The sequence below is a fragment of the Taudactylus pleione genome, unplaced genomic scaffold, assembly GCF_031769625.1.
Source record: "Taudactylus pleione unplaced genomic scaffold, aTauple2 ptg000484l, whole genome shotgun sequence".
NCBI lineage: Eukaryota > Metazoa > Chordata > Amphibia > Anura > Myobatrachidae > Taudactylus > Taudactylus pleione.
The window spans coordinates 1,411,225-1,434,434 of record NW_028284886.1 but is presented as its reverse complement, the minus strand read 5'-3'; the positions used below and the strand labels follow the sequence as shown (position 1 = coordinate 1,434,434).

The 23,210-nt window shown below is 51.1% G+C and overlaps 1 protein-coding gene across 1 annotated transcript in view; it reads left to right on the top strand.

Moving 5' to 3' along the window:
• Nucleotides 1–20,332, top strand: part of MC1R (melanocortin 1 receptor) — a 33,218-nt gene extending 12,886 nt beyond the window's left edge. Inside the window, exon 2 of the mRNA XM_088449416.1 lies at nt 18,891–20,332. Coding sequence (XP_088305542.1) covers nt 18,904–19,854 — 951 coding nt within the window. The 5' untranslated portion in view covers nt 18,891–18,903 and the 3' untranslated portion in view covers nt 19,855–20,332. The remainder of the gene's footprint in view (nt 1–18,890) is intronic.
• Nucleotides 20,333–23,210: the final 2,878 nt, after the last annotated feature.

Genomic DNA, 23,210 nt, shown 5'->3' with positions numbered 1-23,210 from the left:
ATTCTCCCAGAGGGGCCAGGGTTTCTATTCAAATCTATTTTTGGTACAGAAACCCAATGGGTCATATCGTCCGATTCTCAACCTCAAAGCACTCAACAAGTCTTTGCGGGTCCCGAAGTTTCGGATGGAGACCCTACGGTCCATCATTCTGGCGCTGGAACCTGGGGACTACATGGAGTCATTGGACATACAGGACGCTTACCTGCATATCCCTATTCTTTTGCGCCATCAACAGTTCCTCCGGTTTGCAATCCGCAGCGACCACTTCCAGTTTCGGGCGTTACCTTTTGGCCTGGCGACAGCACCACGTGTTTTCACCAAGGTGATGGCGGTCATGGCGGCTTCTCTGCGGCTGCAGGGAGTCCGCATGTTGCCGTACTTGGACGACCTGTTATTGGTGGCAGGATCTCCAGAGCTCCTGTTACACCACTTGGACCTGACCATTGCGCTGCTGCAACGGCACGGCTGGCTAATCAACTGGCAGAAGTCCACTCTAATCCCGTCTCGGAGGATTCTGCATCTTGGAGCCTTATTGGACTCGGGACAGCAAAGGATCTTCGTGACGGAGGACAAGATCTCTGCTTTACAGTCAAGGGTGCGCAGTTGTCTGCACAGCCGCCGGGTGTCCTTACACTCGGCGATGAGGTTACTGGGCTCCATGGTGTCGGTGTTCGACATGGTGGAATACGCCCAGTTTCACTCCAGACCTCTGCAGCACCTGATCCTGTCCAAATGGAACGGGCTGCCTCAGTCTCTGAAGTCCCAGACGATTGTGCTCACCCCGGAGGTTCGCCTGTCCCTTGCGTGGTGGTTAAAGACGACCCACCTCAACAGGGGACGTCCGTTCTGGGTTCCAAATTGGGTCCTGTTGACAACGGACGCCAGTCTTCGGGGCTGGGGAGCAGTTTCGGGTCCACACTTGTTCCAGGGCAGGTGGACGCCGACAGAAGCGGAGCTTCCAATAAATATCTTGGAACTCCGTGCGGTCTTCAATGCTCTCCAGCAGGCACAGCGGTTTCTCCAGGGTCACCCGGTGCAGGTCCAGTCGGACAACGCTACCACCGTGGCCTACATAAACAGGCAAGGAGGAACTCGCAGTCGTGCGGCTCTCGTAGAGGTCTCTCGGATCGTGGTTTGGGCGGAGCGCAATCTTCCGGCCATATCAGCGGTCTTCATCCCGGGAGTGCTAAATTGGGAGGCGGACTTTCTAAGTCGCCATGATGTTCATCCGGGGGAATGGTCCCTGCACCCGGACATTTTTCAACTACTGGTGGACAGGTGGGGTCTTCCAGAAATCGACCTCATGGCGTCCCGGCACAACAACAAGTTGCCGGTGTACGGGTCTCGCACAAGAGACGAAGGGGCGTCTCTGGTGGATGCTCTGTCAGTCCGGTGGACGTTCCGGTTCGCATACCTGTTCCCTCCGGTCTCCCTTCTTCCACGGGTAATCCAGAAATTCAAACAGGAAGGAGGGACGCTCCTGTTGATAGCTCCCGCGGTGCCCAGACGGCACTGGTTCTCAGACCTTCAGGGTCTGTCCGTGGACAGTCCTCTGCGGTTGCCACTACGACTGGACCTTCTGTCTCAGGGTCCTTGCCTTCACCCGGACTTGACTCGGCTGTCTTTGACGGCGTGGCTGTTGAGACGGCCATGCTGAGGTCCCGGGGGTTTTCCAGCTCTGTGGTGCGTACCATGTTACGAGCTCGGAAACCGTCTTCCGCGAGGATATACCATCGCGTGTGGCATACGTTCTTCCAGTGGTGTCGACCGAGAGGTTATGCACCGCGGGAGTTTCGTCTGTCTCGGATTCTCGCCTTCCTGCAAGCGGGACTAGATCATGGGCTTCGCCTTGCTTCTTTGAAGGTACAGGTTTCGGCCCTATCTGTCTGGTTTCACCGTAGGATTGCTACAATCCCGGATGTGCACACCTTTATGCAAGGTGTTCTCCGTATTCAGCCGCCCTTTGTTCCACCTGTGGCGCCTTGGGATTTGGCTGTGGTCCTGAGGGCTCTCCAAGGACCGCCGTTTGAACCACTGGGCTCAGTGGATATTAAATGGCTAACAGCTAAGACTGTTTTCCTTCTGGCCATTGCTTCGGCCAGTCGTGTTTCTGAGTTAGGGGCTCTTTCTTGTAGGCCCCCTTTCTTGGTTTTTCACGGGAACAGGGCAGTGCTCCGCACTCGGCCCGAGTTTCTTCCCAAAGTTGTTTCCCAGTTTCATGTTAACGAGGAAATAGTTGTTCCGGCCTTTAACTCACCGGGTCTTTCCGTGGGTGAGGCCTCTTTGGATGTTGTGGGGGCCTTAAGGACTTATGTTGACCGCACTTCTTTGTTTAGGAAGTCGGACGCTTTCTTTGTCCTCTATGGCTTCCGTAAAAAGGGTTGGCCTGCTTCAAAGCAAACTTTGGCAGCCTGGATCCGTATGGCTATTTCTGAAGCTTATCTTCATGAAGGCCTACCGGTCCCTCCTTCTCTGAAGGCTCATTCCACTAGGTCTGTGGGTCCTTCGTGGGCAGCTCGACGTGGTGCCTCAGCAGTTCAGATCTGCAAGGCTGCTACGTGGTCTTCTGTCCATACCTTCGTGAGGTATTACAGGTTTGACACCTTCGCCTCTCAGGATGCTTCCTTCGGGCGGCGGATTCTCCTTTCTGCACAGGAGCGTCCCCACCCTTAAAGGATACTGCTTTGGGACATCCCCAAGGTATCCTGTGGATACCCTATGGACCCTGAAGTAGAAAATATGAGATATGGTAAGAACTTACCCTTGTTATCTCTATTTCTACGAAGTCCATAGGGTTCCACAGGACTCCCGCCCTGTCGCACCTGTGCTGCAGATGGGCTTTGCTCTGGTCACCGGTTTTCCGTCTCCCTCTGGTGAGAATGTGATTCGTGTATGTGTCCAGATCTTTGTTCTCTCTCTTCCTTCTCCTCCTCCGGCCTATGGCTTGGTAACTAACTGAGGTGCCTTGGCCCGGGGGCGGGGTATAGGAGGGGGACCTAGTGCATCCTGGGAGGCTGAAAGCTTAACTCTTTGGTGCCCTGCGACTGACGTCACACCTATACCCCAAGGTATCCTGTGGAACCCTATGGACTTCGTAGAAATAGAGATAACAAGGGTAAGTTCTTACCATATCTCATATTTTACTACCTTTTAAGAAAGTATCTATAATTTAGGGGTATATTTACTAAGCAATACATTTTCAAAACCCTCGATTTTTGAAGGTTTTGCCTGACAGATTTAAAAGGGCAAAAATATTGAATGCAATGCAAGTCCTGACTTTGCATTTTACTATTACTGCCCTTTTAAACATGGCAGGCAAAATCGGCAAAAATTGTGGATTTTAAAAATCCATAGTTTAGTAAATATATCGCTTAACCTGGCCAGATTAGGTGATGCCCATTGCTGCTGATACTGTTTATTCTTTCAATTTAACAAGTCCCCTAATTACAGTAGTTACTTTGTCCAGGTGTTTCAAGCAGTGCTGTCACAAGGGGAGTATGGGGGGAGCGGGCCGCACCTGGGTGTCACTCGCCGAGGGGTGACACCAAAGTGCTGACAGGAGCCGGGTGCTGCACTGTGCATTGCTCCTGACACAGTGAGGGAGCCGGCACCTCTAACAGACTGGTCTCCGGGCGCATTTCCAGGACCCTTGGAGTGACTAAACCGGGGGTTCGGGCTGCAAGGCCATGATCCCTACTTGTGAGGCCATGCCTCCCTGTCTGCAAGACCACGCCACCCCCCTTTTTTCTGCCCCTGCCCGCACCGGGTGTCATCACAGGGAGAGACGCCACTGGTTTCAAATGGTGTCCTACACTAAATCTTTCACAATATATATATATATATATATATATATACTGTGATAGAAGCACTGGAGAAGTCTGGGATGGCATATACGGTATGTGTGTCCCAGATTCCTTTCACATGTGTTTTTAAAAAAAAACTGGAAAAGTCTGTTATGCCAAACAGACCAGAAGTGTCGGCTTTTGGTAAAAGCCGGATAATGGGTCCTAGGGGTGTAGATGTGAGGAGAAGGGAGGGCTCCATCCACAGGCCATTCCAGGTGTTGGGCCTTTCAGTCTGAGAGCAGGCTGATTAGTAGTTGCACCTGGAAGTAGCTCAGATAAGCTGTGTTAGGTTTTGGTTGAGTGTCTCACATACCCTGGGGAGAACAGACACTGAGGTTTGTTCAGAGACACTGTGATATTTGAAAGTGCTGTGTTTGTGGTAAAGCAGTAGGCCCTGCCACTTGTAGAGAGGGAATAACCTGTCTAGTTAGTGCCCAGACGGGCTAGGATTTATTTTTATGTTTTATTTAGTGCTTTATATTGCACAATAAAAACTGGTTCTGACCAGCTTGCACGAAAACCCTGGACTGGTGTACTGTTTCCTGGCTGCTGTGTGTAAGGAGGTGTCCATCCACCCCAGGAGAGGGACCCCTATCCCGACTATATCACAATACCAATGACCTTGATATTTTTAACATGCTGCTGACTTATTCACTCTATTTAGTAGTCAATACATATTATTTATAAATAAAAATTATTTCTCAATAGCTAACACTGATATAATTATATAGGTAACTGTCCTGGTTTGTTCGCAATCAAAGTGCACTTCTGACTGATGAGTGGCAGCTAATATCAGAGGAGTCGGGTCCAAACTTCCAGGACTGTCTACGCCCAACTTGCTTACACTCCTGTAACATCTGGGGGACTCCTGAATTTTGGGTATTATCAACACACTCCTAGAGGAGTAGGCAACCCTCCAGCATCCAACCCACTTCCTAGTTAAAGGAAAGGGATGGAAGCAGTGGTGTAACTAGGGTATTTGGAGCCCAGGGCAAATTTGAAAAGGGAGCCCCCCCCCCCCCCCCCCCCTCCCCATGTGCACGTGTGGCAAAAAAAATGGGCGTGGTCACTTAAAAATGGGGCGTGTCAACATGACAAATAATAGGGTGGTGAGGCGCGCTCTTCTGTGGGGAGTGGGAGTGTGTGCTGCGTGTGGGTGTGTACGGAGTGTCTAAAGGAGAGACTGAGTCGGTAAAGTTGGGTCAAAACTCTTTATTTGGGTAGGTACAGTGCTGCTTGAGAATCAATTGACCCTGGGGTGTAAGGGGGTGTGGATAGATGCGTGCACGGGGGGGAAGGTGGGTGGGCCCTTTTAGGGGGCTCCTTACCGTGCAGTTCTCGACCAGTACGGAATCCCTGCTGGACCTTTGGTCAACAGTCTTATCGCTCGGCAAATGTGGTATGGAGGGTGTGGAGGCGGCGTCCCGCACAGTGTGCAACTTACCTACCGGTAGGTGCCTGGTATGGCGTTGCGATATGGGGATGATGGTATTCGGAAGTCTCTGGTTGTTGTGCAGCGTTGTGGTTGTGGACTGTTGTTTCTGTCCTGTATCTCTTGGAGCGGTTATGCCACGTGCTGATGGTGATGGTGGTAGCGTACTTGGTGGCAGACTGGAGCTGTCTGCGTAGGCTCAGTGTCTGTACCCGGTAGGGTGGGCGGACTTTGACGGGCTAGCGGCACCTGGGATCGGTGTGCACGCTTTTGCATAACCGCTCCAAGAGATACAGGACAGAAACAACAGTCCACATCCAGGTAGGATCAGGTACTCCTACCACAGGCGCAGCACTTACCCTTCCCCAACCCCCCCTCCACCCCAGCTATACACACGCACATCCCTTTCACCATCCCTCTCCCTCCCCATACCCCCCCTTGCCCCATTCTCACCCCTCTCCCCTTACCCTATAACCATACCAGTGAGTGCGGTTCACCCCCCTCATCCATTATTGTGTCAACATGACACACCCCTTTATTTTCAAACTGAACATTCCTATCCATATGCACCTTAACCCCAGTAGTACCCCTTATACAGTACCCCCAGTATGCAGTTGTGGTCCCTCTCATGCAGGCCCATAGTAGTGCCCGTTATACAGTATCCCCAGTAGTGGTCCCTCTTATACAGCCCCCAATTAGTTCCCCTTACTCAGTACCCCCATTAGTGGCCCCCCCAAATGCAGTGCCCCACATAGTGTTCCCCCTTATGCAGTGCCCCCAGTAGCAGTCCCCACAATGCAGTGCACCCAATAGCGGTATCCCCTTATGCAGTGCCCTTTATATGGTGCCCCCAGTAGTAGTCCCCCCCCATGCAGTGCCCTTTTATATAGTGCCCCCAGCAGTAGTCCCCCCCATGCAGGCACCCTGTAGTGATCCCCCCTATCTAGTGCCCCCTGTAGTGGTCCCCGCAGTGCCCCTAGCAGTAAGCCCCTTATATAGTGCCCCCAGCAGTAGTGTCCCCCCCTCCCATGCAGTGCCCCCAGTAGTGGTCCCCCTGATGCAGGCTCCCAGTAGTGACCCCCCCCTATCCAGTGGTCCCTGTAGTGGCCCTTCCTATTATTGCCCCCAGTAGTGGTCCCCCGAGTGCAGTGCCTCTAGTAATAGGCCCCTTTTAGAGTGCCCCCAGTGGTAGTCCCACCCCCCCAAGTAGTAGTCCCCAGTAGAGTAGCCCCCCCCCAGTAGAGGTCCTCCCAATGGCACCCCCAGTAGTAGCCACACCTCCCCCAGTAGAGGTCCCCCCAGTAGTAGCCAACCCCTCCCCCGTTGTGCAGATAGGTTTAAAAATAAATAAATATATATAAAAATATACTTACCTGATTCCACGCTGCTCCTGCTCCTGTCCGCGCGATGCCGCTCCCGTCCGCCAGTCCGCCCGGGCTGGCACGCTCAGCATTATGGGACTGACGTCATGACGTCAGTCCCATTACCCACTGCAGGAGCCGGATGGAAGTCCGGCTCTTGCAGTGGGTGCTGCAGCAGTCAATGAGAGTCTATCTGACTCTCATTGGCTGCTGTTTAACACACGCAGCGGCGATGCGTGTGTTATGCACAGCCTGAGCCCGCCTCCTAGCGCTATTGGGCAAGCGCTCAGGGGGAGGAAATGGGCTCAGGCGTGCAGCACAGGACCGGCGCTGGAAGCCTAGCGCTGGTCCTGTGCAAATGTGTAGTGCTGACCGCACTCATTGAAATAGGAATGGTAATAAAAGGGAAAAACTGAGATTTTGTACCAGTAAACAGGGCTTACATCAGTTTGTCTGGGGAAACCAGATAATACGTATCATTCTCTAAATGGTATTAAAATAAAGTCCATCGTTGTGATATATCTTTAATGGTTTAGGAAGTGTAAATCAAGAAAGTGCTCGGAAGTACATTTTGTCATTGACTTGCCTCACTAAAATCGTCACTGCTCGGCTCCCTATAGTCATACATTAATGTGTCATACTCCTAAACATTCCTCAACAAATGCTCTATAGATCAGTGACACCTGCATCAAAATCCGTCCAGTGGTTCTCGAGATTAGCCCGAACAGACAGACAGACGCCTACCAGGGATTTTTTTTTAATACTATACTAGCGACCAACCCGGCACAGGAGCAATTAGATCTCACCACAGTCCCCTGCATCTCATAGCAAACTACGCCATGTCACCACAGTACCCTGCATCTCATAGCAACCTACACCATGTCACCCCTGCCCCCTGCATCTCATAGCAACCTACACCATGTCACCCCAGCCCCCTGCATCTCATAGCAACCTACACCATGTCACCCCAGCCCCCTGCATCTCATAGCAACCTACGCCTTGTCACCCCAGCCCCCTGCATCTCATAGCAACCTACGCCAAGTCACCACAGCCCCCTGCATCTCATAGCAACCTACGCCATGTCACCACAGCCCCCTGCATCTCATAGCAACCTACTCCATGTCACCACAGTCCCCTGCATCTCATAACAACCTACACCAGGTCACCACAGCCCCCTGCATCCCATATCAACCTACGCCATGTCACCACAGCCCCCTGCATCTCATAGCAACCTACACCATGTCACCCCAGCCCCCTGCATCTCATAGCAACCTACGCCATGTCACCACAGCCCCCTGCATCTCATAGCAACCTACTCCATGTCACCACAGTCCCCTGCATCTCATAACAACCTACACCATATCACCCCAGCCCCCTGCATCTCATAGCAACCTACGCCATGTCACCACAGCCCCCTGCATCTCATAGCAACCTACTGCATGTCACCACAGTCCCCTGCATCTCATACCAATCTACATCATGTCACCACAGCCCCCTGCATCTCATAGCAACCTACGCCATGTCACCACAGCCCCCTGCATCTCATAGCAACCTACGCCAAGTCACCACAGCCCCCTGCATCTCATAGCAACCTACGCCATGTCACCACAGCTCCCTGCATCCCATAGCAACCTACTCCATGTCACCCCAGCCCCCGGAATCTCATAACAACCTACATCATGTTGTCACGACCAGGGTCTCTCGGCATGGTAGTCGACGGTTAATACCTGTGAGGACGCTATGGTGATGGGCGTCTGGCGGTGGCGGTGGTGCCTGGCGAAGAGCATTGGCTGTGCGTGGTTCTGTGGGTACATACTGTCACTCTGGTCTGGTTAGGCCTGGGGGTGCTTCCGTTACGTTCTGGCATGGGTGCTGCCATCTTGTCTCTGGTCAGGTGACCTAGTTGCCCTATCCTGTTGTGTCACATGCTCCTCTCTGACCATTCACGGCTGAGCACTGTGAATTTAAGGGAGTTCAGAGCTCCCTTGCATTGCCAGTGCAATGTGTTTCTCTACGAGACGTGAGAGTGTTCCTGTGCTTAAACCTGTTTATTGGATTCATTGCTTAAGCCTGCTTTTCCTAACCTGCTCCAAACCCTGCTGGATTCCACTACCTCCTCCATATACCTTACCCATACCTGAGTGACTGAGCCTGCTGACATCCTGTTCATTTGCCTTAGTTCACTACCTGCATACCTGGCTTATTATTTCCTGCATCACTACCTGCATACCTGCTTGATCATTTTCAGTCTCACTACCTCCACACCTGGACAGCTCTAATTGTTTCTACCTGGACATTAACCCATTGCTCCCACCACAGAACTCTTGTTCACATTTATATATTCCTGAACTTTTATTTACTGCCATAGTTTATGTCTACTCAAGCACATATTAAAAAACCTAGTTTTTTATTCAAACCCGCTTCTGTGATCGCTTCTGCTACCACCCCGGGTCCACAAACAACCCAGAACATAACACATGTCAGCACAGCCCCCTGCATCTCATAGCAATGTACAACATGTCACCACAGCCCCGGCATCTCATAGCAACCTACGCCCTGTCACCACAGTCCCCTGCATCTCATAACCTACGCCATGTCACCCCAGCCCCTTGCATTTCATAACAACCTACGCCATGTCACCCCAGCCCCCTGCATCTCACAGCAACCTACGCCATGTCACCCCAGCCCCCTGCATCTCATAACAACCTACACCATGTCACCACAGTCCACTGCATCGCATAGCAACCTACGCCATGTCACCCCAGTTCCCTGCATCTCCTAGCAATCTACGCCATGTCACCCCAGTCCCCTGCATCTCATAGCAACCTACGCCATGTCACCACAATCCCCTGCATCTCATTCATAGCAATCCATGCCATGTCACCCCAGCCCACTGCATCTCATAGCAACCTATGTCATGTCACCCCAGCCCCCTGCATCTCATAGCAACCTACGCCATGTCACCACAGCCCCCTGCATCTCATAGCAACCTACGCCACGTCACCCCAGCCACCTGCATCTCATAGCAACCTATGCCATGTCACCCCAGCCCCCTGCATCTCATAGCAACCTTCGCCATGTCACCCCAGCCCCCTGCATCTCATAGCAACCTACGCCATGTCACCCTAGCCCCCTGCATCTCATAGCAACCTACGCCATGTCACCCCAGCCCCCTGCATCTCATAGCAACCTACGCCATGTCACCCTAGTCCCCTGCATCTCATAGCAACCTACGCCATGTCACCCCAGCCCCCTGCATCTCACCCCAGCCCCCTGCATCTCATAACAACCTATGTGATGTCACCGCAGCCCCCTGCATCTCATAGCAACCTACGCCATGTCACCACAGTCCCCTGCATCTCACAGCAACCTACGCCATGTCATCACAGTCCCCTGCATCTCATAGCAACCTACGCCATATCACCACAGTCCCTTGCATCTCATAGCAACCTACACCATGTCATCACAGTCCCCTGCATCTCATATCAACCTATGCCATGTCAACCCAGTCCCCTGCATCTCATAACAACCTACGCCATGTCACCACAGCCGCTGCGTCTCATAACAACCTACTCCATGTCACCCCAGCCACCTGCATCTCATAACAACCTACACCATGTCACCCCAGCCCCCTGCATCTCATAACAACATACACCATGTCAGCAAAGCCCCCTGCATCTCATAGCAACCTACGCCATGTCACCACAGCCCCCTGCATCTCATAGCAACCTACGCCATGTCACCACAGCGCCCTGCATCTCATAACAACCTACGCCATGTCACCACAGCGCCCTGCATCTCATAACAACCTACGCCATGTCACCACAGTCCCCTGCATCTCATAACAATCTACGCCATGTCACCACAGCCCCCTGCATCTCTTAGCAACCTACGCCATGTCACCCCAGCCCCCTGCATCTCATAGCAACCTACACGATGTCACCACAGCCCCCTGCATCTCATAACAACCTACGCCATGTCACCACAGCCCCCTGCATCTCATAGCAACCTACACGATGTCACCACAGCCCCCTGCATCTCATAACAACCTACGCCATGTCACCACAGCCCCCTGCATCTCATAGCAACCTACACGATGTCACCACAGCCCCCTGCATCTCATAACAACCTACGCCATGTCACCACAGTCCCCTGCATCTCATAACAACCTACGCCATGTCACCACAGCCCCCTGCATCTCATAACAACCTATGCAATGTCACCACAGCCCCCTGCATCTCTTAGCAACCTACGCCATGTCACCCCAGCCCCCTGCATCTCATAGCAACCTACACGATGTCACCACAGCCCCCTGCATCTCATAACAACCTACGCCATGTCACCACAGTCCCCTGCATCTCATAACAACCTACGCCATGTCACCACAGCCCCCTGCATCTCATAACAACCTACACCATGTCACCACAGCCCCCTGCATCTCATAGCAACCTACACGATGTCACCACAGCCCCCTGCATCTCATAGCAACCTACACCGTGTCACCACAGTCCCCTGCATCTCATAGCAACCTACACCGTGTCACCACAGTCCCCTGCATCTCATAACAACCTACACCAGGTCACCACAGCCCCCTGCATCTCATAACAACCTACATCATGTTGTCACGACCAGGGTCTCTCGGCATGGTAGTCGACGGTTAATACCTGTGAGGACGCTATGGTGATGGGCGTCTGGCGGTGGCGGTGGTGCCTGGCAAAGAGCATTGGCTGTGCCTCGTTCTGTGGGGGCATACTGTCACTCTGGTCTGGTTAGGCCTGGGGGTGCTTCCATTCCGTTCTGGCATGGGTGCCGCCATCTTGTCTCTGGTCAGGTGACCTAGTTGCCCTATCCTGTTGTGTCACATGCTGCTCTCTGACCATTCACGGCTGAGCACTGTGGATTTAAGGGAGTTCAGAGCTCCCTTGCATTGCCAGTGCAATGTGTTTCTCTGCGAGACGTGAGAGAGAGTGTTCCTGTGCTTAAACCTGTTTATTGGATTCATTGCTTAAGCCTGCTTTTCCTAACCTGCTCCAAACCCTGCTGGATTCCACTACCTCCTCCATATACCTTGCCCATACCTGAGTGCCTGAGCCTGCTGACATCCTGCTCATTTGCCTTAGTTCACTACCTGCATACCTGGCTTATTATTTCCTGCATACCTGCTTGATCATTTTCAGTCTCACTACCTGCACACCTGGACAGCTGTAATTGTTTCTACCTGGACATTAACCCATTGCTCCCACCACAGAACTCTTGTTCACATTTATATATTCCTGGACTTTTATTTACTGCCATAGTTTATGTCTACTCAAGCACATATTAAAAAACCTAGTTTTTTATTCAAACCCACTTCTGTGATCGCTTCTGCTACCACCCCGGGTCCCCAAACAACCCAGAACATAACACATGTCAGCACAGCCCCCTGCATCTCTTAGCAATGTACAACATGTCACCACAGCCCCTGCATCTCATAGCAACCTATGCCCTGTCACCACAGTCCCCTGCATCTCATAACAACCTATGCCATGTCACCCCAGCCCCTTGCATTTCATAACAACCTACGCCATGTCACCCCAGCCCCCTGCATCTCATAGCAACCTACACCATGTCACCACAGTCCACTGCATCTCATAGCAACCTACGCCATGTCACCCCAGTCCCCTGCATCTCATAGCAACCTACGCCATGTCACCACAGCCCTCTGCATCTCATAGCAACCTACGCCATGTCACCCCAGCCCCCTGCATCTCATAGCAACCTACACCATGTCACCACAGTCCACTGCATCTCATAGCAACCTACGCCATGTCACCCCAGTCCCCTGCATCTCATAGCAACCTACGCCATGTCACCCCAGCCCCCTGCATCTCATAGCAACCTACACCATGTCACCACAGTCCACTGCATCTCATAGCAACCTACGCCATGTCACCCCAGTCCCCTGCATCTCATAGCAACCTACGCCATGTCACCACAGCCCTCTGCATCTCATAGCAACCTACGCCATGTCACCCCAGCCACCTGCATCTCATAGCAACCTACACCATGTCACCACAGCCCCCTGCATCTCATAGCAACCTACACCATGTCTCCCCAGTCCCCTGCATCTCATAGCAACCTACCTCATATCACCCCAGCCCCCTGCATCTCATAGCAACCTACGCGATGTCACCCCAGCCCCCTGCATCTCATAGCAACCTACGCCATGTCACCACAGCCCCCTGCATCTCATGCCAACCTAGGCCATGTCACCACAGCCCCTTGTATCTCAAAGCAACCTACGCCATGTCACCACAGCCCCCTGCATCTCATAGCAACCTACGCCATGTCACCCCTGCCCCCTGCATCTCATAGCAACCTACGCCATGTCACCCCAGCCCCCTGCATCTCATAGCAACCTACGCCATGTCACCACTGCCCCCTGCATCTCATAGCAACCTAGGCCATGTCACCACAGCCCCCTGTATCTCATAGCAACCTACGCCATGTAACCACAGCCCCCTGCATCTCATAGCAACCTAAGCCATGTCACCCCAGTCCCCTGCATCTCATAGCAACCTACGCCTTGTCACCACAGCCCCCTGCATCTCATAGCAAATTACGCCATATCACCACAGCTCCCTGCATCTCATAGCAACCTACGCCATATCACCCCAGTTCCCTGCATCTCATAGCAACCTACGCCATGTCACCCCAGTCCCCTGCATCTCATAGCAACCTACGCCATGTCACCACAGTCCCCTGCATCTCATTAATAGCAATCTATGCCATGTCACCCCAGCCCCCTGCATCTCATAACAACCTACGCCATGTCACCCCAGCCCCCTGCATCTCATAGCAACCTATGTCATGTCACCCCAGCCCCCTGCATCTCATAGCAGCCTATGCCATGTCACCCCAGCCCCCTGCATCTCATAGCAACCTACGCCATGTCACCCCAGCCCCCTGCATCTCATAGCAACCTAGATCATGTCACCCCAGCCCCCTGCATCTCATAGCAACCTACGCCATGTCACCCCAGCCCCCTGCATCTCATAGCAACCTACACCATGTCACCACATCCCCCTGCATCTCATAGCAACCTACACCATGTCACCCCAGTCCCCTGCATCTCATAGCAACCTATGCCATGTCACCCCAGCACCCTGCATCTCATAACAACCTTCGCCATGTCACCACAGTCCCCTGCATCTCATAACAACCTACGCCATGTCACCACAGTCCCCTGCATCTCATAACAACCTACGCCATGTCACCACAGTCCCCTGCATCTCATAGCAACCTATGCCTTGTCACCCCTGCCTCCTGCCACCACAGTTCCCTGCATCTCATAGCAACCTACGCCATGTCACCCCAGCCCCCTGCATCTCATAGCAACCTACGCCATGTCACCCCAGCCCCTGTATCTCATAGCAACCTACGCCATGTCACCACAGCTCCCTGCATCTCATAGCAACCTACGCCATGTCACCACAGTCCCCTGCATCTCATAGCAATCTACGCCATGTCACCACAGTCCCCTGCACCTCATTCATAGCAATCTACGCCATGTCACCCCAGCCACCTGCATCTCATAGCAACCTACGCCATGTCACCCCAGCCACCTGCATCTCATAGCAACCTTCGCCATGTCACCCCAGCCCCCTGCATCTCATAGCAACCTACGCCATGTCACCCTAGCCCCCTGCATCTCATAGCAACCTACGCCATGTCACCCCAGCCGCCTGCATCTCATAGCAACCTACGCCATGTCACCCCAGTGCCCTGCATCTCATAGCAACATATGCCATGTCACCCCAGCCCCCTGCATCTCATAACAACCTACGCCATGTCACCCCAGCCCCCTGCATCTCATAGCTACCTACGCCTTGTCACCACAGTCCCCTGCATCTCATAGCAACCTACGCCATGTCATCACAGTCCCCTGCATCTCATAGCAACCTACGCCATGTCACCACAGTCCCCTGCATCTCATAGCAACCTACGCCATGTCATCACAGTCCCCTGCATCTCATAGCAACCTACGCCATGTCACCCCAGCCCCCTGCATCTCATAACAACCTAAGCCATGTCACCACTGCCCCTTGCATCTCATAGCAACCTACGCCATGTCACCACCGCCCCTGCATCTGATAGCAACCTACGCTATGTCACCACAGCCCCCTGCATCTCATAACAACCTACGCCATGTCTCCACAGCCCGCTGCATCTCATAGCAACCTACACCATGTCACCACAGCCCCCTGCATCTCATAACAACCTACGCCATGTCACCACAGCCCCCTACATCTCATAGCAACCTACGCCATGTCATCCCAGCCCCTTGCATCTCATAGCAACCTACGCCATGTCACCCCAGCCCCCTACATCTCATAACAACCTATGCCATGTCATCCCAGCCCCCTACATCTCATAACAACCTACGCCATGTCACCACAGGGCCTGATTCAGAGCCGCTCGTAAGCGGCCGCTCGTTCGTTCTGAGCGATGTTTGCACAACTGCGCATGCGTACGGATCGTAATACGCATGCGCAAACCAGTCAGTGCGGCCGAAAATCGTTTGTTCGCTAAATAGTGAATGCCTGCTATTTTGAGTGACATGAGGAGGCGTATGTGGGTGGTAACAGGGGAAGGTGCTTGAAATCGGGGAGTGGAGATCCGAACGCAGGCGTGCTTAAAGGTCAAAACGGGCGTTTTATGGGTATGCATAATTAATACACAGCGTCATTGACCACGTCACTGGGTTATTTTATTGTCAGAACTGCTCGCATGATTGTGGTAGGAAAAACCAACCACAAGAATAGCGAGCAGTTCATACGCTGGTCGATGTACTCGATTAATCTAATAAGTAGCGGACATGACGTAGGATGCGAGCGGCCGGGGGGCGTAGTTTTCCAAAAAACCGCATGTTTGGTTCGCTCGTTCAGACCTAGAGGTGTGAACAGACCGCAAAGAGCGAACGGTTCATTTGAATAGCCACCCCTTTTTTCTGAACGAGCGAGCGCAAATAGCGTCCAGCTCTGAATCAGGCCCACAGTCCCCTGCATCTCATAGCAACCTACGCCATGTCACCACAGTCCCCTGCATCTCATAGTAACCTACGCCATGTCACCACAGTCCCCTGCATCTCATAGCAACCTATGCCATGTCACCACAGTCCCCTGCATCTCATAGCAACTACGCCATATTACCAGTCCCCTGCATCTCATAACAACCTACGCCATGTCACCACAGTCCCCTGCATCTCATAACAACCTACGCCATGTCACCCCAGTCCCCTGCATCTCACCAAAGCCTCCTGCTTTATACTTCTGCATCTCACAACACTCTCCTGTATTTCACCACAGCCCTTGCATCTCACCACAGGCCCCTGCTTGTCACTCCTGCACCCTGCATCTCACCACAACCCCACTGCTGCCGCCCTGCAGGTGGCTGGGTCCAGGCCACTGGGATGTGCTTGGAAAGGCAGGAGGATCATGGATGAGAGATTTGTATTGCAGCTACCCTAAGAATTATCAGCAGCATGTTCCTAGGGCTGGGACACCTATGCATATTTCCGCAGCCTCCATGCACACCCCTCCCCAGCTGAACATGGCGACGAGCAATGTCCTCTTTGCACAATGTACCCTGTATTTCCTTGGCTTCCAGTTGAATTTCCTCACAGTGGTGCCTCTGTTCGAGAACAGCGCTGACTTCCATGGGAGGTGCCTCCTGTTTACCGAGTGCGTGTGGCTGAGCGGAAATATCACGCTAGAAATGAAAGTTTTTACCATTTGATGGTAAGGGTCCAATGTTTGCTGCCATCGAAAGAAAATCATTCAAATGTGCTCCGATGGTTGTTTGTTTTTAGTAAATTCCTAATAGCTATGCCTCCCCTGGCTACTGTACCTGCATCAGGGCATCTTCATGGGTTTGTTCGAAGCTCATTCTCTGTCTGCCTCAGAAGTGACCCTGCTCAGTCCCTGAGTCCCTCACCTCTCTAGACTGTTGCTAAGCAACACATTTTTATGGGAGCACTACTTATTGGATGGGTGGTGGCCAGAGTCCACCTCTAGGTTCAGCATAGAGATGGACATTGGAATTCTATGGTTTCTAACCATCAATATTTTTGTTCCTATGGTAGTGCTTTTACCATTTGATGGTGATGGTCAGATGTTTGCCACCATCGAATGAAAATCATTTATTGGTGTTCCATTGTTTGTTTTTATTAAATTCCTGATAGCTATGCCTCCCCCGGCTCCTGTGTCTGCGTCAGGGCATCTTCATGGGTTCGTTGGAGGCTCTCTCACTCTCAGTCTGCCTCAGACGTGACCCTACTCAGTCCTGACTCCCTCCCATCTCTAGGCTGCTGCTAAGCAACAAGGCACATTGCTATCTCTGATTGACTCAGTTTCAGATACTCTCATGCTGTTTCAGCACCATGGCCACCTCCTACACAGCTGCTTGGTGCAAGATGTTTTTTCTGTGACTCGCTTCACTATATCGTGACTACTTGGCTCCCTTTTTGGAGAAGATGATATACTTTATATAATTATTTAAATATATAGAAAATTTACACAATATAATAACACAATAAATTTGATATTCAGTACTTCTCACATGCAAAAAGGATACATGATCAATCCATGAATGCTAGCAGTATATAAAAAATACAGTGTTTAATAGAAACTTGACATATAATAATAAAATAAACAAGACAGCTATGAAAAATAAAACAAAACAATTAGGGTTGATTTAAAGTTGTTTTGTAGAAGCCCGTTATATGTATAATTGAAAAAGTATTTTTGTGTCTGTGCTAGCATCCCAGCACAGATACTTGCCAAAGCTGGCTCTCATCCCGGGTGGTCCCTGTAAGTATATCGTCTCAAAAGCCGGTCAAAGTTAAAAGTACCTGCGGCTAAGGGCACACGTTGCTCACCTCTCCTAGCAAATACCAACAGGCTCTGTGAGCAAGCTGCAGACCGATCAGGGTCATCGACACACTCCCCTTGCCTCTCCTAAAGACGCTGTCAGGTCCAGACTGTGTCCACACCGCGCCCGTCTCGTATAGATGTCCGGGAACCGGTAAGTGACACCGGGGTGCTGCTTTGGGAGCGAGCTGTTTCTAGCTCAGTGGTGTACTCGATTCCTTTTGGTGTATCCAAATCTCTGAGCCATGCCACAGAGAGGAGCAATGATTGGTGTTTCGGATAACTGTGGTTAACGCAGGAAGTTGGTTAGAGTCCAGTCGGCTGTTTTCTGCTACAAAGAACGAGATAGCCCACTTGTCAACGCGTTTCATCTCTTTATCTAGAGACTTTTTCAAGTCTCCCTGCACTGACACCTGGTGCAGGAAGGGCTAGAGTGCGCACGGCGCAGCAGTTTTACTGCAAACCAGGTGCCATAGGGCAGTGACTTAAAGTCCCACTATAAGTGCATATTGTAACTCTTTTGTGACAGCATACAATACAGAGGGTCCCAAACTCCACCATCACAGTCCATTTTTAAGGATATAAAAGCACAGATGACTTATTTAGTACCTAAGTCAATTTGATTTAACCATCAAGCATAGATATCCTTAAAACCTGGACTGCAATGGCGGTGTTTGGGAATCTCTGATATAATGGATCCCGGCTTGTCATGTCTTAATAGCTAACCCGTTAATAGCCATCCATCTCTAATCACATGTTACTTGTTCTAGCCAGATTTAATCCTAACTCCAAATTAGGTCCAATACGTACACACGCGTGTGTATGTTGTAATATACATTAATGCACAGGTTTGCAAACTCGGTACTCAGGACCCCAAACAGTGCATGTTTTCCAGGTCTCCTCACAGAATCACAAGTGAAATAATTAGCTCCACCTATGGATCATTTATAATGTGTCCGTGAGTAATGAGTCCACCTGTGCACCTGCTGGGTGACCTGGATAATGTGTTAGCCAGTAATGAGTCCACCTGTGCACCTGGTGGGTGACCTGGATAATGTGTCAGCCAGTAATGAGTCCACCTGTGCACCTGCTGGGTGACATGGAAAATGTGTCAACCAGTAATGATTACACCTGTGCACCTGCTGGGTGACCTGGAAAATGTGTCAGTGAGTAATGATTACACCTGTGCTCCTACTGAGTGACCTGGAAAACATGACCTGTGTGGCGTCCTGAGTACCGAGTTTGAGAACCACTGCATTAACAGTTCAACATTAAACTCATATCATAATATTGCACAGCAGGGAACATTATTTTGCCTAATCTCTGTTATTTTGTCCCCCAGCCAGCAGCTCAGAATGACCGTGACCATTCTACAGTCCTACATCAACACCACAAACTTTAGTCTCCCCAACGCTGTAGAGCAGAAACCCAATGAGACAAACATCATTCATATCGAAGTGCCTAAAGGAGTCTTTCTATTCCTGTGTCTGCTCAGCTTGCTGGAGAACATCCTAGTAGTGGTGGCTATTGCAAAGAATCATAATCTGCACTCACCTATGTACTATTTTATCTGCTGCCTGGCTGCATCAGATATGTTGGTAAGTATCAGCAACCTCATAGAGACCATAATCCTGATCCTGTTGAGCCATGCCGTCATAAAGTACTATGAGCCAATGGTCAAGATGATGGACAACGTTGTGGATACAATGATCCTCTGCTCATTGGTGACATCCCTCTCATTCCTTGGAGCTATCGCAGTGGACCGTTATGTCACCATCTTCTATGCCCTGAGATACCACAACATTATAACCCAGCGCAGGGTGGTCAGTGCCATCGTCGGAATCTGGTTGGCCAGCACAGCTTGCAGTATCACCTTCATCATATTCTCTACCAGCAATGTGGTCATCTTGTGTCTCATTGGGTTTTTCATCTTCATGTTGGTCTTAATGTTGGGGCTGTACATCCACATGTTCATACTGGCGAGGCGTCATTCCCAGAGAATCTCGTCCCAACAAAAAGGTCTGAGAAGAAGACTCTCACCACATCAAGCAGCAGCGAAACTTAGAGGAGCCATCACCCTAACCATGCTACTTGGCATCTTCTTCCTTTGTTGGGGACCCTTTTTTCTCCATCTTGCCCTAATTGTGTCCTGTCCCAAGCACTCTTTCTGCCTTGAATATTTCAAGTACTTCAATATCAGTTATGTCCTCATCATATTTAACTCTATTATTGACCCTATAATCTACGCCTTTCGGAGTCAAGAGCTGAGAAAAACCCTGAGGGACATTGTGTTGTGCTCCCAGTGACGGTAAAAGGGGGTTGGGGAGGACAGAAGCTAAGTGGAAATCTGAACTTCTTGACAAAATCCCCCCTTCCGCCAGTAACATGGATATTTCCTGGATGAGGTAAAAAATTACTGATAAAAAAAATATCTAGAAATAAGTAACATGGTACAACGCCACCCATGGCCAAACAGCTCTTGAAGTGTAGTCAAAAATCAGCCCTCTTAAATTAAGGAGGAAGCTGTAGTCATGGTTGACAATGTGCGTTGTTGTCTTGCCTCTCAATGACTGGCAGATAAATGTAAAATAACTCCAATGACTGATGGTATGATGGAGTAGAGGACACGCAATTGTCTGTACAGGGTGACCCATGGTTCAATCTGATCATGTGGTGTCCTGAATGTGAAGGGAATAGGCAGACAATATCCCACCAAGAATGGTAACTTAAAAGAGAAAAGCAATAAGGTGCTGAAAGTCTTAGCTCGATGTAATACTGTAAATAAACAACTGTCAAAAATAAATAAAAAAAACAGAGTTTTTGAAAAGTAATAAAAAAAAAGTCACAAATTCACAGCGTGAGTTATAATACAAGACCTGTCTGGAATAATGACATTGATTATCATGAATTTTAACAAAGAATCTTCAGCAGTTTATGTAACACAGACTTACAACAAATAATTGTTTATTGTAAAAAAAAATGTAAATTTTTAAAATGTTGTATTTAAATTTTAAATAGAAGTTTAGTGAAAATAAGACTCGTGCATTGTAGGCCCGATTGTGAGTTGGATGCAAAGTGGCGGTGTTTGCGTGATGGTGCACAAGCCAGATTTATCACCTTATGCTAAAGCGAGTTTCCATAGGGCTTATGTGAGGGTCCGTGCAGCTTCTAGGGGGAAGTCGCTGTACCCACTATTTCCCTGTCCATAGCCGCAATCATCATCATTATTATTGGCACTGGCCAGTCCCATCCCTCAAACCTGTGACATCATCACCATGACGTCACGCCTAGGGGGCGGTGCCGCTGGCACTAGGAAGTAGAGCATTGGCCGGATTGTCCTTAGGCTCTAGAAGCTGCAGGTCAGCTCTGCAGCAGTGTTACTGCAAACCAAATACAGGTGCCATAGGGCAGTGACAGTGCCAACCCCAGGGCCCTGCGCCCAGTGCAAGGGCACTGTTCGCACACCCTAGTCACTGCCCCGCACGACACGAAAGAGATCTCTTGTGCGTGACTGTATTGTAGTCACCCAGTAACGTCCGTTTCAGGGAAAATGATCAGTCAGACAAATCGCTTGTAGATATGCAAAAGTTCATGAATTCGCTCTGCACAGGCGCAGTATGGTAAAGCTCGCTATCTGCGGCCGCGAATGGAGCTGCATCCCACTCAGAATCAGGCCCTGTGCATATTGCAAATGAATTGCACAATTTATTCTAAAGCATCACTATTCTGGTTGCACAAATGATAAATGGATCAACTTTTCTGCATAACAAGAATACAGACGAACTGAAAATAATATTATAAAGGAATGCAGTCAGAAAGCCGACGGTTGAAATGCCGACCGCTGGCTTCCCGACTGTCTAATCCTGGCAGGGGTCTAATAACAGGTGTCGAAAATCCCGATGCCTGTCATTTTACCTACGCCAGGAGCCCGACATCCGGCATACAGATCGAAGGTAAGCCATACATGCCTACTCCCCCGGGAATCGTGGGAGGCTCCCGATTTTTTGGGTAACCCCCCGCGATCCCAGAAGAGTAGGCATATCTCCCGCATCCCGCCCACTTCCTAGTGAAGTGGGCAGGATGGGGAGATCTGACCTGAAATTATCGGGTCCGTCGGGAAGGGGCGGGGCTAAATTAGGCAAATCGCGTCATTTAGCCCCGCCCCCTCACGGACCCGCGAATCACGGGGGTTTCTGTAAAGGGGGCGGGGCCTAATGCCGTCTATCGTCTGGTCCCGCCCCCGAAGAGGAGAGCAGCAGGTCCCCTCCTGCTGCTCCCGGAAAGCTGCCCAGCAAAGTAGGTAAGTATGAGGTAAGCCATGGCGACGGGTGCAGACAGCCACGGGGGGAGGGTTAGGTTAGGGGCACCCGGGGGGGACCTAGGGTTAGGCACCCCTCGGGAGGTTAGGGTTAAGCTAGGGGAAGGGGGGGTTTGGCACCCCCGGGGGAGGTTAGGGTTAGGCACCCCCCCCCCGGGAGACTTAGGTTTAGGCTGCAGGGAAGGGGGGATTAGGTTCAAGCACTTATAGGGGGGTTAGGGTTAGGCACCCCCCCGGGAGGGTTAGGGTCAGGCTAGGGGAAAGGGGGTTAGGCACCTCGGGGGAGGTTAGGGTTAGGCACCCCACCGGGAGACTTAGGTTTAGGTTGCGGGGAAGGAGGGGTTAGGTTTAAGCACTTATAGGGGGGGTTAGGGTTAGGCACCCCACCGGGAGACTTAGGTTTAGGCTGCGGGGAAGGGGGGATTAGGTTCAAGCACTTATAGGGAGGTTAGGGTTAGGCACCCCAACGGGAGACTTAGGTTTAGGTTGCGGGGAAGGAGGGGTTAGGTTTAAGCACTTATAGGGGGGGGTTAGGGTTAGGCACTTGGGTGGAGGTTAGGGTTAGGCACCCCTAAGGGAGGGTTGGGGGGGGGTAGGTTGTGAATATAGAAAATACTTACGTGTCGGGATCTTCACTGCCGGTCTTCCAGCGTAAAAATATTAATATTGGATATAAAAGCTGACATTTGTGAATATTTGGTATAAGGTTCAGCTTGCAACTGTCTGTGGGGCTGATTAAGAAGTGGATGCTAAAGGCACAGCCGCTGCGTCATTGTACAAAGAAACGCAGGAAGCGACTCAAGTGTTACGACGCCCACTGTCGGCTTCTGTGATCTGCTGCTGAATCCGAGGACGCAGCATTGGATCGATTTCACGAACATCGGAAATCTGCAATAATCCTCAGGTTACTCAGGACGTCCGGTAAAATTCACGCTGCAGGAGCCAGTGACGCTGCGTCCCCCTGCTCCACAATGCCATTAATCTCGGAATTGTAAAGAGGGGGCACGATGATGCGATCACGCTCTCACACCCCATGCCTCGCCCCCAATGACGTGACATTTGCCTGGCCACACCCCCTTTTTGCCCCGACACGCCCCCGTTTGGAAGCCCGACAGCTCCTTCTCGGAAGGAGAGACGGAGCTAAATGTCGTCAACCCTGACATACTGATCCCGCTGACAACAGCTGTAGGATAAACTTCTTTTTGGGATGTAAAAACTTTTCATGCAGATGCTCCAATCTCATCGGAGCAAAGGGGAACAAAAACAAGTAACTGTGGCCCTGATTCAGAGCCGGATGCTCTGACCAGAGCGCTCGCTCTGAATCAGGGCCCTCCTCCATAAATA